At 47.4% G+C, this 15,014-nt stretch overlaps 1 protein-coding gene across 2 annotated transcripts in view; it reads left to right on the top strand.

Moving 5' to 3' along the window:
• Positions 1–732: 732 nt before the first annotated feature.
• Positions 733–15,014, top strand: part of LOC136321070 (H-2 class II histocompatibility antigen, E-S beta chain-like) — a 48,510-nt gene continuing 34,228 nt past the window's right edge. The window contains exons 1-6 of one of the 2 annotated variants that reach the window (XM_066254143.1): positions 733–895; positions 7,900–8,169; positions 10,370–10,651; positions 11,735–11,845; positions 12,281–12,304; positions 12,593–12,664. In XM_066254143.1, coding sequence (XP_066110240.1) covers positions 796–895; positions 7,900–8,169; positions 10,370–10,651; positions 11,735–11,845; positions 12,281–12,304; positions 12,593–12,606 — 801 coding nt within the window. In that variant the 5' untranslated portion in view covers positions 733–795 and the 3' untranslated portion in view covers positions 12,607–12,664. Of the gene's footprint in view, positions 896–7,899; positions 8,170–10,369; positions 10,652–11,734; positions 11,846–12,280; positions 12,305–12,512; positions 12,665–15,014 lie in introns of both variants that reach the window. The other variant, XM_066254144.1, reaches the window with a different exon arrangement.

Raw genomic sequence — 15,014 nt, 5'->3', positions numbered from 1 at the left:
TTAAGTTGTCCCAAGGGTAATTTTTTCCCCAATCCATATAGACCGTGTCCCCTAAAAACTTTCTAGATAAATCTGAGAAACCTTGTTACTCAGGTTAAATTACGGGACAACGTTCAGTTTTCTTCAGAGACACTCGTCTCTGTGTAGAGAGATCATGCTCTCCAATCAATAGCTGTCAGTCTGTCACATCAGTTACCAGGGGAGGCTGCCCCTTGAAGTGTCCACAGAACCACAGCTGTTGTCTGTCCTGAGAGACCTAAACGATCAGAGCAACGTTAACTAAGAGCTTAAGTCATTCCCCAGATGCACACACAAGGTCATGGTGTCATAGGGACACAATGCAAGGCCTACTAACTGGCCACCCTCTTCCCTCTGTCCCTTCAACTCCTAAACACACTCACACACATGTGTCAGAACAGCTCTGTCAGCAGGTGTCAGGACTGGACACTCCTAAAAGGATTGAACATGGACACACCGTACTGACCAACACAGAACTGGCTTACAATAGGGACGCAATAAAGTGTTTCTGATACATCAGGATAAAATCTTAAAAGCACTGAATTAAAAGACTTTTTTTCTAAGTTTCAGAAAAGGACTTTCATACTGAATCTCTAACCAGCAACTGATGATGCTGATCATTCCTGACGCTGATTGGTTCTCAGCACCGGCATCACCCAATCAGGGAACAGAAAACGAGTTCCTTAGTTCACATTATGTGGGATGTGGGTGAGGAAGGGTCATGATCCTCACTGAGTGAGACTCCCTGACCTCTGCACCCATACTCTCTGTTCCAGCATGGAGCATCTGTGGTTCCTCGGAGGCTCCTGGGTGGCAGCTCTGAGGGTGACAGTGACAGTACTGAGCTCTCTCTTGGCTGGGGCCAGGGACACAGCACGTAAGTGCACCTCGGGGGTGAGCTGCTGTGGGTGAGAGAAGGAAGGGATGTGCTTCGTCACTGTGTCCAGGCCATGTCCCTTAGAAAACTGTGACATTCTCTTCAGTGACCCCCTGTCTTCATCCTGTGGATCCCAATTCTTTCCACAGCAGAAGGAGCCTGGGTGCTCGCCCTACGAGAGCCGTGTCAGGGGCTCCCTGTGTAGAGACCGTTTCTTCTCCTCTCTCCTGCAATAAACCTCTCCAGCCTCGTGTCCCATTCCCTCGGGGTCTTCATGGGATTCAGAAATAATAATGTAAAAATAATTCCCTATTCTTTTATTATAGTGAGTTATTTAATAAAAGGGAAAAGTTTCTTTGAAAATTCTATGAGAAATCTGTGTTATGTCCTCAACAGCATCTATGATGTTAGTGTCTCTTCCTAGTAGGTGAGGATGAATCTCCTCCCCACTGTCTCCCTTCCTTCCCCCCTGAACCCAGTGTCCATAAGGCCTGTCCCTGTAACAGAGGTCCCCTGACAGACACTAGGGTTAGTTACCTCCATTCCTCCTGTGGAAAGTCCTCGGGGCTGAAGCAGAGACTCTCAGTACTTAGAATGACCCCACAGACAAGCAGCATCTAAGGAGTCAATGTCTCTGATGCCTTAAACAACTCAAAGCATCTCTGAACACCTGGCCAGGTTCGTGTTCATTATAAATTCATTCTGAACCTTTCTGTACTATCAGATTCTCCCACTTCACCCTTCTGGGGCCTGAGCCCATCAGTAGGGATTCAACTAGGAGAGATAAACTGTCTGAAATCCTGTTTTCATTAGCAAAAAAATTTAAAAAATAATTAAATATTGGCAATTTTATAGTTTTAATTTTTTGTTGTTGTATTTTTCTGAAGTTTGAAATGGGGAGACAGTCAGACAGACTTCCGCATGCGCCCTACCGGGATCCACCCAGCACCCCCACGAGGGGGCAATGCTCTGCCCATCTGGGGCATCGTTCTGTTGCAACCAGAGCCATTCTAGTGCCTGAGGCAGAGGCCATGGAGCCATCCTCAGCACCCGGGCCAACTTTGCTCCAATGGAGCCTTGGCTGTGGGAGGGGAAGAGAGAGACAGAGAGGAAGGAGAGGGGGAGGGGTGGAGAAGCAGATGGGCACTTCTCTTGTGTGCCCTGGCCGGTAATCGAACCTGGGACTCCTGGATGCCAGGCCGACGCTCTACCACTGGGCCAACCGGCCAGGGCTATCATTTTAATTTTTAAACCCTGAACAGGACAAAGAGAGTGTGAAGATTGTTTATACTTCACGGGGTAGAAAGTCAATGTAACTCACTGGCCTCTTAGAATTTTGGCCCTAAATATCACAGGTCTATTCATTGTGCCCTCTGTTTCCCTGAACTAACTGTTTGGTTACCATCACTTCCAGTTCCTCTCTATTTTCTCTCCAACTGCGTCTGCCCCATTCTTGGATCTCAAAGTCTCCTAGCCTCCACACTAGACCAGATTGTAGACAAGATACAATATAGTGATACTTGTCATCTTACTTAAATCACCTTTTTTTTTTTTAACCTGCAATGTTTCTTTCAGCTAGTAGAAGAAGAAATAAAGGTGTGAATTTCTCAAAGGAAATGGAGGAATACAATGTATCATCCAAACAAAGAGTCTAGGTTCTTAAGCCCCTTCTCGTTCCAGGACCCCCACAATGAACAAGTCCCAGAACCCTGGGTCTATTCCCTTAGACCACAGGTATTCATCTGAGTGACTGTGTTATACTCTGCTCTATTCTAGGCTCAGAGCATCTTATTTGAATAGGGTAGAAAGTTCCCTGTTATCATGAAACATAGCTAATGTTAGGGAAGATAGACAATAACACCGTAAACAATTAAGAAAGAAAAAAATTGAGAGAGCAATAATTATATATACCAGCAAAAATGTATACCAGGTTTGTAGGTCAGAGAGAACTGGATTTACCTGACTCCAGTTCAGGTGGTTGGGGACCTCTCCCTGAGAAGTGACACTTAGAGACACTTGAGACTTGAGTGATGATAGAACCCACCCTGTGAAGGAAACAAGGGACAGGTGTTCAAGGGAGAGGAGCAGGAAAGGACACAGTGTGGGGCCGTGTTTGCCGTGTTTATGGGACAGAGAGGAGGCAGGAATGGCTGAAGCCCAGCGAGCCCGTTGGGCTGTGACCCTGACACAGGAAGAGGGTGGAGAGGACAGGAGAGGGTGCGTGTTGGGCCCTGACGGCCCAGGTGAGAAATCTGAATATTAACTGACGAGATATGTGAACTACTGGAGGGTTATAAGAAGAACTAATTTATGTTTATTTTAGTAATAATTCTACTCAGCATGTGGAGACTGGATGTCAGGGGTCACAGGTGGAGTCGGGGAGGCCATTTAGGAGCAGGAAGAGTTCTCAGGGCAGGTGCACTTGAGGCTCATGTAGTGAGGGCTGGAGGAGACAGTGGGGAAGGGGGAGTGAGTGGATGTGGGAGATGTGTTTGTATAGTAGTTTATGAATTAAGGTGAGGAGGTGTAGGTAAAGCAAGCTTATCCCTAAGGATTTCTCTTCAGTAATCTGAATGAACATGGTGGCGCTATGTGTTGTGATAGGAAAGATGGTGGAATAGAGTTATTTGAAGTGGGTGGTTACTAATAAATATTTTGTTAAAGTTGGAAATGATTTTGTAACATTTAGGTGCCATTGTCAAGAGGTCAGCTGAGTACAGGAGCCTGGAGTTCAGGGCCAGCCAGGGCTGGGGGTGTGAATGCTGCTGTCACTGACACTTGCACTGAGTGGAATTCCACGACAGTGGAGGAGGTGCACAGGGACAGAGAGAGAGTGTGGCAGACAAGATGGCCAGGGCCACACTCAGAGGGTCATGGGCTAATTGATTGGTCATCAAAGGGGATCGAGGATGGTGCCAGTGGCATTGAGGAAAATCAAAAACATGTGACGCATGGAGGTGAAGGAGATAGATTTTTCCAGAATGATGGAGTGGTCAGGTGTGCTGAGAACCACAAGGCGGCAAGTATGTGAGAACATGTGGGGAAGTGAGCACTGGGTGTGATGGACGTAACGGCCACAGTGAGAGTATGAACAAGATGGACGTGGGACTGGACCATTGAAGAGAGAACAGGAGCTGGATACGTGAGGGACAGATCACAGGGACTCTTCTGAGCAGCTGACCTCAGGGAGAGACCATGCTCTGGGTCAGGGGTCAGCTGGACCTAAAGTGTCAGAATGAACGAGCCTGAGAAGAAGCTGCAAGCACTTGAGAACCAGAGAGGCTCGGTCACCAGTAAGGAACCGCTGAGTGACCTTGAATGCAGAGGTGACGGGTTATGGTGAGAGCCATTCATTATACAGCCAGCATTTATTAGTGACCCAGGATAGACCAGTTCTCACCCTAGGTGTTGAGGATGGGGCCAATAACAAAACAACTCTGGTCTCTATTAGCGTGAATGAAGAATTATAATATAGTGTAATTACTATGTACTAGGCTTATACATTTCAGTACGTAATTTTCATGACTATACTATCTTATCTGCAGCAATTAAAAATTTAATAATCTATGGAATCTAATAAAAAGAGTTAAAGTAACTTTCCGAGAGAGGCACAGTTAGTTGTGTAACCCACAGAGTGGTTTACAGTAAGACCGGTCGGCATCAGAATACCAGCCTCGGCCAGATGTGGATTCACATTTCTACAGTCTGCACCCCTCAGAGGGGAGAAACGAAGAAGATGACATTCTCATGTGGACGGTTTACAAATCACTGGTCGGGAAACTTTTTGGCTGAGAGCGCCATGAATGTCACATATTTTAAAATGTAATTCCCTGAGAGCCATACAACGACCTGTGTATATTATGCATTATTTAATAAAAATTTGGTGTTGTCCCGGAGGACAGCTGTGATTAGCTCCAGCCACCCGCAACCATGAACATGAGTGGTAGGAAATGAATGGATTGTAATACAAGAGAATATTTTACATTTTTAACATTATTATTTTTTTTTATTAAAGATTTGTCTGTGAGCCAGATGCAGCCATCAAAACAGCCACATCTGGCTCATGAGCCATAGGTTCCAACCCCTGGTTTACATAAACGAGCAGGCCCCCTGACTCTGATTAATGACCTTCACTTAGGAATGATGGCAGAGACCAGGGCTCTCTGGTCAGACCAGATCTTATCATAAATTCTCTAAACCTTCCTGATGTGTGAGAATGTTGAAAAATGAAAAGTGTGAAGCTGCTGCTCACTGCAGCCTGCAGGGTTAGCACTGTCGGTCCTTGTTCGTTGCTCATCTTAGGGTTTCCAAATATACTGAATAAAAATGCAGATGCCCAGTAAAATTTGGATTTCAGACAAATTATTGTTGTGCCTCTGAAATTCAGATTCAGTCGGGCATCCTGTGTTTTTCTGGCAGCTGTAGCCCCATGCTGACAAGACCTGAGACGGAGGAGTGTAGCTAATACCTCCTGTGTTCTTCCTCACGTGCCCACGACAGTCTGCACTAGTGTGAGTCCAGACAGGACTTTTCAAATCATAAATAAAAGGAATGTGAATCTCTCCTGTACTGGAACTAGCAGCTCTTTCTTCTCCCCGACCTCAACCCTAAGACACCCTGACACATGTGAGCAGCAGAAACTTCCCCAGTAATTCAGACCCAACCAGGCCACTGTCACCAGTGGAGTTTAGAAGCCCGAGCTCTAGAGTTAGAAAATCTACATTTTAACATGAGCTCTTCCACTTCCATCAGATTTTAACATCCATGGGCTTTTTTCTTCTGTCTGTAAAATTGATTTAATGATAGTATATTCCTCACAGGATATTGTTAAGTGTGAAATTAAATAGTAATTCTTCCTAGTGCTGATCATCCAATAGTGCTCGTAAATACTTGGCTATTTTAATTCTTATAAGCCCTATGAATGCAAGCTCACAAGATCTTTTTAACTTTCTAAAACAGATAATATCTTCATCATTATTTGGTCATTTACTTTAATTAATTTGATCAGTAAATATCATTTTGAACACAAGGACAGAAACGTTGGTTTATGTATAATAACAACACACATGAACCTGTATGAAAGGACCTGTGCTGACGTAGAAGAGAGGGACTTTCTAGACACTGAGATTTAAACTTACTGGCAGTGGGAGACACAGTTAGACAGTGAGCAGGTTGGGACACTGAACAGGAATCAGGCGGCTGTGCTGCAGTTTCCTCCTGTAGATAATAGGGGACCAGTGGCAGAGAAGGTAACAGAGAAGACGATGTGAAGGATCAATGATCTGACTTGGTGTTTGGTCCGCAAGGTAAAGAAATAAGTAAACCTTGATCCTGAAAAGTTTATTTCACTGGAAAATGTTTGCACTCAGACCAGATTCCTAGGAAATACAAATTTCATATAGGACCAATATTTTCAACAGCTATTCTATCAGTACAGCTATCTATGTAATTCTCACCTGCTGCATAATTAACAGTGGCTTTTCACCAGAGGTATTTAGACTGGTTCACACTAGGGGAGCTCTCTCCTTTCCCCTGTCCCACCCTTGGATCATCTGACAATATCTGGAGCCTGTTTGGTTGTCACACTGGGATTGTCAGCTCATAGGTAGAGAGACCAGGGATGCTGAGTGCAGCCTTCTGTGAACAGAACATCCCACCCCCAACCGCAAGGAATTGTCAGGTCCAAATGTCAACAGTGTTGAGGCTGAGAACACTGCCTTACACGGGCTGTTCCCAGAAATTCTAGTCTCTCACTATATATACTCACTGAGCTCTAATTCAGTTCTTCACAGTTCATTTTAGCTTGTTTCATTACAGAAAAAAAATAGTTGTACAAATTCACCACTTTTTCCTTAATTCCTTCAATCAATTGAAGTTTAAAATCTTCATTTTAATTTTTTTCCTTTGCAAAGTTTTTTCAAAATTTCATGAGTTCTTGATCTTCACATCTCTATTAACTTTCAACAACATGTCTTTTTAAGTAACAAATATTTTTCAGTAAATTATCTCAAGTTTCTGCAGTAATTCTCCTCTCATGATCCCAGAAGCTTCTTTCTATTCATCTCACTTTTAACCACAGGCTTACTCTTCTGGTTTTCTGAGCTTTCTGGATGTGGAAATGCAGAAAGGAGATGCAGCCCTGTTGGGATTGGGGTTTAGTCTCTCTAAAACCCGTCCGTGGTCTCCGTTACATTAGAATAAGGTCCCATCCTAACCCCCCCCCCAGGTTTTCAGCGCGGGCTCCACCTGACCTGTCCGGTCCCCTCCCCTCCCCTGTCACTGTCTGTGCCTCAGAGCACTGTTCCCTCTCCTGTCTGGAGGGCGTTCATGGTTTTCTCAGGCTTTTGCAGGTGGTGTTACCTTTACCTGAAATGTGCTTTTCTTTCCCCAAACACACACACACCGTCTTCCTCCAGCTCACACCAGCTCAGCCTTCCTGTCACGTCTTCAGTGTCACTCAGAGGTGGCTTCTTGGCCCCGAATGGAACTTAGATCACGTTATTTCTCTCTGTTCTGGACTCCACACTTCTCCTCTGACATCTCTCACTCCTGTATGAACTCTGTGTCCCTGGGCTGCGACAGTCACTGTCACTAAACTTGAAACTCCAGGCAGAGGGGAGTCTGTTCTCCTTCTGTGGACGCCCAGGGCAGCAGGGCGGCAGGAGGTCCCACCAACCACGTGCTCACAGGAGGAGGAGGATGTGTTTTAGGAAAGGGGAAGAGGTGGTGAGAGGAGGGAGGTGTATGTTTCCAGAAGGAGGTGGAGATGAGACAAATCCTCAGCAACTGGGGATCCAACAGCTCCGCAGGGAAGCCGGGAGGATTCCAGTGACTTAGGACCCGAGGGGTCTTCCCTGCCCTCCAGCCCCAGACAAGAGGGGACCCTGGGTGCAGGCAATCGGGGTGTCTGGGTCCTCATGTCCCCGCCGCCCTGACCACCCAGCACTGGGCAAGGTCACCGTCTGTCTCTAACTAGTGTGATCGGATGGTTCCTGTCCCCACAGCACATTACATGCTGCTGACTACGTCTGAGTGTCATTTCTACAACGGGACACAGCGGGTGCAGTTCCAGGACAGATACTTCTATAACGGGCAGGAGTTCATGTGCTTCGACAGCGACGTGGGGGAGTTCCGCGCGGTGACGGAGCTGGGGCGGCAGCAAGCCGAGAGCTGGAACCGGCAGAAGGAGCGCCTGGAGCACGAGAGGTCCGCGGTGGACACGTACTGCAGACCCAACTACGGGGTTTCTGAGCGATTCCTGGTGCATCGGCAAAGTGAGCGCGGCGGGGGGCGGGGTGTGTGTGTGTGTGTGTGTGTGTGCGCGCACATGCGCTTGTGTAAAGGAGGGAGAGGGAGGGGACACAGGAGGCTTGAGTCCCTCCGAGTGGCTGTGGGAACACCGGGCACCGTGTGGCCCCGTCCTGCTGAGGGGACGTTTCCAGGCTGTCGGGCTGGGGTGGAGGCTTACGGAGCAGAGGTGACAGAAGTGACAGGGGGGTGTGAGCACAGTCACATCTGTGCCAGGGAAACCCTCCTTCCCCGCACAGTCACGTGTTTGCGGACTTCTCCTGCAGGAGAGGGCGGGGCTCTGCTCTTTCTGAGGCTCCTTCCAGGTCTCTCAGTTTCTTGTTTTTCCACCTCAGTGTGTATATTTTTACATGGTTGAAGTGATTGCAAACAAGTTTTTTAAATTATAATTCTTACTTAACGTTCTCATATTACTATTGATGTTGTTACAATGCTACTGCTATTTAAGGAGTTACATGTCTTCTTATAGTTGTGGCAGTTCACTTCACATTCTGTTTTGTTAAATCTTTTTTCAATATTGCCAAATACTCGGTTGAAAATTTAGGTCTTTTATTTTTAATTTATGCATCTTTGATTCCTAAGACTCCTGAATATTTTAACTTTCAAAATATTTGATTTACCATTTCTTCAGCTCCTCATTTGTGTTATGATTCTACTTTATTAATTTCTGTTAAGATTTTAAATGAAAAAATTTTTTATTTTTTTATTTTTATTTTTTCCATTTTTCTGAAGCTGGAAACGGGGAGAGACAGTCAGACAGACTCCCGCATGCGCCCGACCGGGATCCACCCGGCACGCCCACCAGGGCCGACGCTCTGCCCACCAGGGGGCGATGCTCTGCCCATCCTGGGCGTCGCCATGTCGCGACCAGAGCCACTCCAGCGCCTGGGGCAGAGGCCACAGAGCCATCCCCAGCGCCCGGGCCATCCTTGCTCCAATGGAGCCTTGGCTGCAGGAGGGGAAGAGAGAGACAGTGAGGAAAGCACGGCGGAGGGGTGGAGAAGCAAATGGGCGCTTCTCCTGTGTGCCCTGGCCGGGAATCGAACCCGGGTCCTCCGCACGCTAGGCCGACGCTCTACCGCTGAGCCAACCGGCCAGGGCCGAAAAGACTTTAATGTAATGAAATTTACCATGAAGGTCTTAGCAATGACTTACCATGAATCGTAAAGCTATTATTCTGTGCTGATGTAAACATGTTTCCCCAGGTTCCTCCTCCTCTTCCTCCAGAATTGTATTTACTGAGCCTGGTCTCAGGCAGGAATAACACATATATATGAACCCCAGACCCTGCTCTGAGCTCAGATGTCAGCTTAAAAAGACAGATAATTATGAAATGATAACAATTCCAATAATAGAGATGCTTCTTTTGAAAAGGGGAGAGATTGATCCACTGAGAGTGATTATCAGTATCTCTAATGACTGACTCCCGGGCTCCTCCCCCTCTCCTTCAGGACTCAGCCTTTCTGGGCTCAGCTCTCAGAGTCAGGGACCCACCTGTCTTTCCTGCTGCCCAGGAGGGACCATGTCTGTGGGGTTCTCAGGTGTGGGTGTCACGTTCCCAGGATGTCACACCCTGTGTCCCCATCTCTCCCACACTGCTTCTCAGTTTACCCACACTGCTTTGAGTTATCTTTTCTCTCCAAATGAACAAGGATACTAACTAGCTAACACATATTGCTGTTAAGTTCCAGCCATTGTTTTACATATTTAGGCCCATTGATCCTCCCATATCCTTAAGAGGGAAGTTAGTATTATTATCCCCTTTATAGGTGAGAGAGCTGAGACACAGAGGAATGTAAACATGCTCCCAGGAGCAACCAGTAAGAGGCAGAACCGGGATGTGAAGACAGGCAACCCTGCCCAGATAGCATACTTTTAATGAATACACTAAATGCCTTGCAAATATTTGTAAACACGTCAACAATGAATAACTGTTTCAAGATGTGGAAAAGTCCCCCTAATCTCCGCAGTATCTGTCAACTCTAGTAAGCCACTGCTTTAGGGATAGATTCAAAGCTCAGGGTGTTAACTCCCGCTGGGCCACAGGACCAGCTCTGAGAGATGCTGCCCAAGGACAGAGCCTGGGACTGGGGACTGGAGGCCGACAGGGAGCCAACCAAGAAGCCTCCCTCTGTCTTCCTCACGTCCCCCCCTTTTCTCTCCCAGCTGTGCCCACAGTGACTGTGTATCCTGCAAAGACCGAGCGCCTGCAGCACCACAACCTCCTGGTCTGCTCTGTCACTGGCTTCTATCCAGGACACATTGAAGTCCACTGGTTCCGCAACGGCCAGGAAGAGGAGGCTGGGGTCAGCTCCACAGGCCTGATCCAGAACGGGGACTGGACCTTCCAGATGCTGGTGATGCTGGAAACAGTGCCCCAGAGTGGAGAGGTCTACAGCTGCCACGTGCAGCACCCAAGCCTGACGAGCCCTGTCACCGTGGAATGGAGTGAGAAGCTTTCTGACCTCACCCGTGTCTCACCCAGCACAGGGGACCTTGCTTCTCCCTGAGGGTGGGGTTCCCCCTCCCCACACCATGTTCTCATTTGTTCATGTCCCTCCTTCAGCACAGGTCCTGGGGTGTCCCTGTGATGATTCTATAAACGCCTCTACTTTCTGAGGAGACAGTTGTTTTCTGCAGACAGAGGAGAGGCTGTCCCTGTTTTGAGTGTTCCCACGATGTCACAGGTCACGGCCGACATGGCCCTGGGTCCCAGTCTCCTACGGTGGACTTAGCTGGTCCTTCCACACTGCTGCTCTGAGTTGTCCTCTGTGATGTGAGAAGTGGCTCATCCTCTACAATGTGGGGGCCTCCCGACATGAGGGGAGCAGTCCCTGCTCTGTGTCTATTAGCTCTGTCCCCCTGGACGAGGGCTCAACCTCTTTGAGTCCCAGGCTCCACATCCATCAGATCAGGAAGTAGTGGCCTGATGTCAAGGCCGTGATGTTTTAATGAATTCAGTGCCTGAACCATGTATGAGTTTTAGGTCTGTTTTCCAGAAATGGCCAATTGTTCTGGTTCTTTTTCTTTTTTTTTGCATTTTTCTGAAGCTGGAAACAGGGAGAGACAGTCAGACAGACTCCCGCATGCGCCTGACCGGGATCCACCCAGCATGCCCACCATGGGGCGACGCTCTGCCCACCAGGGGGCGATGCTCTGCCCATCCTGGGCGTCGCCATGTTGCGACCAGAGCCACTCTAGCGCCTGGGGCAGAGGCCACAGAGCCATCCCCAGCGCCCGGGCCATCTTTGCTCTAATGGAGCCTTGGCTGCGGGAGGGGAAGAGAGAGACAGAGGAAAGCGCGGCGGAGGGGTGGAGAAGCAAATGGGCGCTTCTCCTGTGTGCCCTGGCCGGGAATCGAACCCGGGTCCTCCACACGCTAGGCGGTTGCTCTACCGCTGAGCCAACCGGCCAGGGCCGTTCTGGTTCTTTTAATCAACCTTCCTACCTCATTCTCAAAGCTCAGTCCCAGAGTCTCCATTAGAGAAGCTGGATTTGGGATCAAAATCACCAAATTGCTTCTTCTCTCAGGGGCACAGTCTGAATCTGCACAGAGCAAGATGCTGAGTGGAGTCGGGGGCTTCGTGCTGGGCCTGCTCTTCCTGGGGGCGGGGCTGTTCATCTACTTCAGGGGTCAGAAAGGTAAGGCGCCTGCTGGCAGCTGAGGATCCCACAGACTCTATGGGAAAGAAATGACTTGTTCGTTAGTTCTGTGTTACCAATCGCCCCATATAAACCCTTCTTTCTTTGGCCGATCAGAAATTTCCGAGAAAAACAAATAATTCATAATAATTATGGTCAAAACATAAGGAATTATGGCCTGAAGAGGAAGAGAAGGGTTAACATGCAGGAGACTTGGGTCACGACCCTGGAGTAAATGAGGAGCAGACACTGGATGTGTGTGAGGGGAGCTTCATAGGTCACTGCTCCCAGTGTCTGCTCCCCTGTCCTCTCCGGTGTCGGGTGAGGTGGGTTGTGGGGTAGAGAAATCTCAGGTGCTCTGGGGCTGGGGACAATGTGTTTGGGGACAGATTTACCTTCATATCTTTGAGTGTGTATCTTCCTTCTCTTTCCCAGGACACTCTGGACTTCAGCTAACAGGTAACACTCTTTAATCCTCTTTTAGAGACATAGTCTCTAACACAGGATGTAGAAGTAACAGGACAGGGACAGAATAATGGGAGGACTCTAGCTGTGACTTGTGGTCAGACAGTGTGCACTAAAGCCCCTTCTCACCACTTAAGAAAGGCCCTGCTCTGCCTTAGCATTGGCTCAGGGTGACATAGGAACAGTTCTCTTCTGACATCAGAGCTGTGACAGGAGGCCCTTGTGGGAGGGAATGAACCTGCCTGTGTCTGGGACTGGACACAGCGTCCCCTCTGTCTGCAGGGCTCCTGAGCTGACGTGACCACGCTGACACGGAGGATAAAGAGCCCTGTCCCAGCGTCATTGCAGCATGAGGTTTCCTGCTCGGCTCTCATTCCACAGAGTGCTTCCTGGGCTCTGGTTTGTCCCGGGTCAGTGACCCTGCAGAACATGTCCTCCCTGACGGTCTCCTCAGCCTGCACTTGACCTGGAGGTCCCCATGCTGATAGCAGTACCTGATCTCATGCCTTCCCTGGTCCCTGTGTGGACACCTTACCATCTCCTATGACCCTGAATCCACCTTCTGCCCACATTTCTTTATAAAATTTTTCCCAACTTAATATGGAGTCAATCTTGTCTGCTTCTCACAGCTTCCAGGACAGGAATTAGAAAGAAGAGAGAAAGAGGGTGTCATCACTGTACAAGGACACTGTTCACTTATGCGTCTGCATTTTGGCCACAGGGGCATCTGGAAGGTGTTCTTATTTCCCTCCGTGTTTTTTTTTCTGACATTTCTGGATTCTGTATCCAGGCCCGGCTCCCTCAGCTGGGAGGAGCCTGCAGTGAACCAGACACGGTGTCTCCTACGTCTGTGTTCCTCAAAGACAGACACACACGGTTGCTCTGCCCTGTGGGGACAGAAAGGGCACAAGAACCATAAGAAATACAGGCCACTTGTAAAAATGTGCTGCCTTCACTCTTTTTATACCATGTTCTTTTGTCTCTTTTCCCTGATTAAAAAAAGAAAAGAAATTATCTTAAGCTTGGTACTTCTTGATGTCCCCTTTTATAGACTAATGGTGCTTCAATACTTCAGTCTCTTTCTGTGTCTCAGATACAAATCAGTGCTAAGCTCACTCTTTGCCTTGAGATGTCCCCTACCCCATAAATAGACCATGAGGACAAAGCTGCAAGTTTAGTGTAAATGGTGCAGTTCTGGTGTCCTTCTGATTATATGACAACCTCAGTGTCTGTCACAGGAGAATCCTGGATGGCTCTCACCTTAGCATCAGTCAGAGACAATGCTGGGAAAAAAGGGAATGTGAAAATCCACTGATGTGCAGCAAACAGTGAGAGACTCTGCACTGGAAGAAAGAATGAGATCCCTGCTGGGAACAGTGTCCTAATGTGTTTGGAAGAAGGTACAAGAGTGTTTGCACAACATGTGATATTTAAAAAATAGAGGAGAGTAGAAATATATAGCTGTACACATTCTCTCTCTGTCTCGCTCTTTTTATATTTGTAAATATAAACAATGAAGAATTTAAAGAACTGGTTACCTGTGAGGCAAAATAAGGGTTGAGGGTGACAGAGAACATCGAGATTAATGTATTTTATTTAATAGTCTTGTCTTGAGCAGCATAGAAATATTTTATATAATAGGAAATAGAAAACAAAGGTTTTAAAACACAATACATAAAAATGGAAAATAAACTAAGAATAGAAGTAAACAGTTACATTTACATAATGAAAATAAGGAGCCTGGTCAGTTGGTTCAGCGGCAGAGCATTGCACTGGCTTTGGGAACTTCCGGGTTCCATCCCGGTCAGGGCGCAGCGGGGAAGTGACCATCGGCCTCTCCACCTCTCCTACTGCTTCTCTTTCTCTCCTTCTCTACTCTCTCTCTCTCTTCTCCTCCTGCAGCCACGGCTCAAATGGTTTGAGCAGTTTGGCCCTAGGCACTGAGGATGGCTCCGTGGCCTCTGCCTCACTCACTAAAATAGCTCAGTTGCTGATCAAAGACCAATGCCCCAGATGGGCAGAGTGTCACCTGATAGATGGCTTGCAGGTGGATCCCGGTTAAACGCATACAGGATTTGGTCTCTGTATCCCTCATTTCACTTAATTAAAATAAAATGTAAGTAAATGTGACAAAATATATATAATGAGAAATAAGAAAACTAAAGTAAAATATTTTGATCCTTGCATAGAACATTGTAAAACTCTAATTGTCAATCGGTGTACAGTTCTGATGTCCACAGACTGTAACAACACACAGAGCTGATGGGCTTCAGGGAAAGACAGTGGGTTCTGCTCTCGGGTTCTCTCGGGTTTCATCTGAATGGTCACTTTCAAGGTGAATCTAAAATCTAAAGCGTAGATATTGATTCAGAAGTTTATTTCAGAGGAATAGTCATTTGAACACACTTTTCTGTCACAGACAACTATTTAATGTTCAAGGAAATTTAAATTTATTTCATACATTTCTTCCTTTTTCTAAGTGAGACGAGGGGAGATAGAGACAGATTCCTGCATGTGCTAGACCAGGATCCATCTGGCAACCCCTGTCTGTGTCTAATTCTCTCCCCTTCGGCGTCCATGCTGCAAACAAGCCATTTTTAGTGCCAGAGGTGGAGGCTCCATGGAGATATTCTCAATGCCCGGGGCCGATATGCTCTAAGCAATCAAGCCATGGCAGCGTGAACTGAAGAGAGAGAGACAGAGA

This window comes from Saccopteryx bilineata, chromosome 1 (assembly GCF_036850765.1).
Source record: "Saccopteryx bilineata isolate mSacBil1 chromosome 1, mSacBil1_pri_phased_curated, whole genome shotgun sequence".
NCBI lineage: Eukaryota > Metazoa > Chordata > Mammalia > Chiroptera > Emballonuridae > Saccopteryx > Saccopteryx bilineata.
This window is presented reverse-complemented; position numbering and strand designations above follow the sequence as displayed.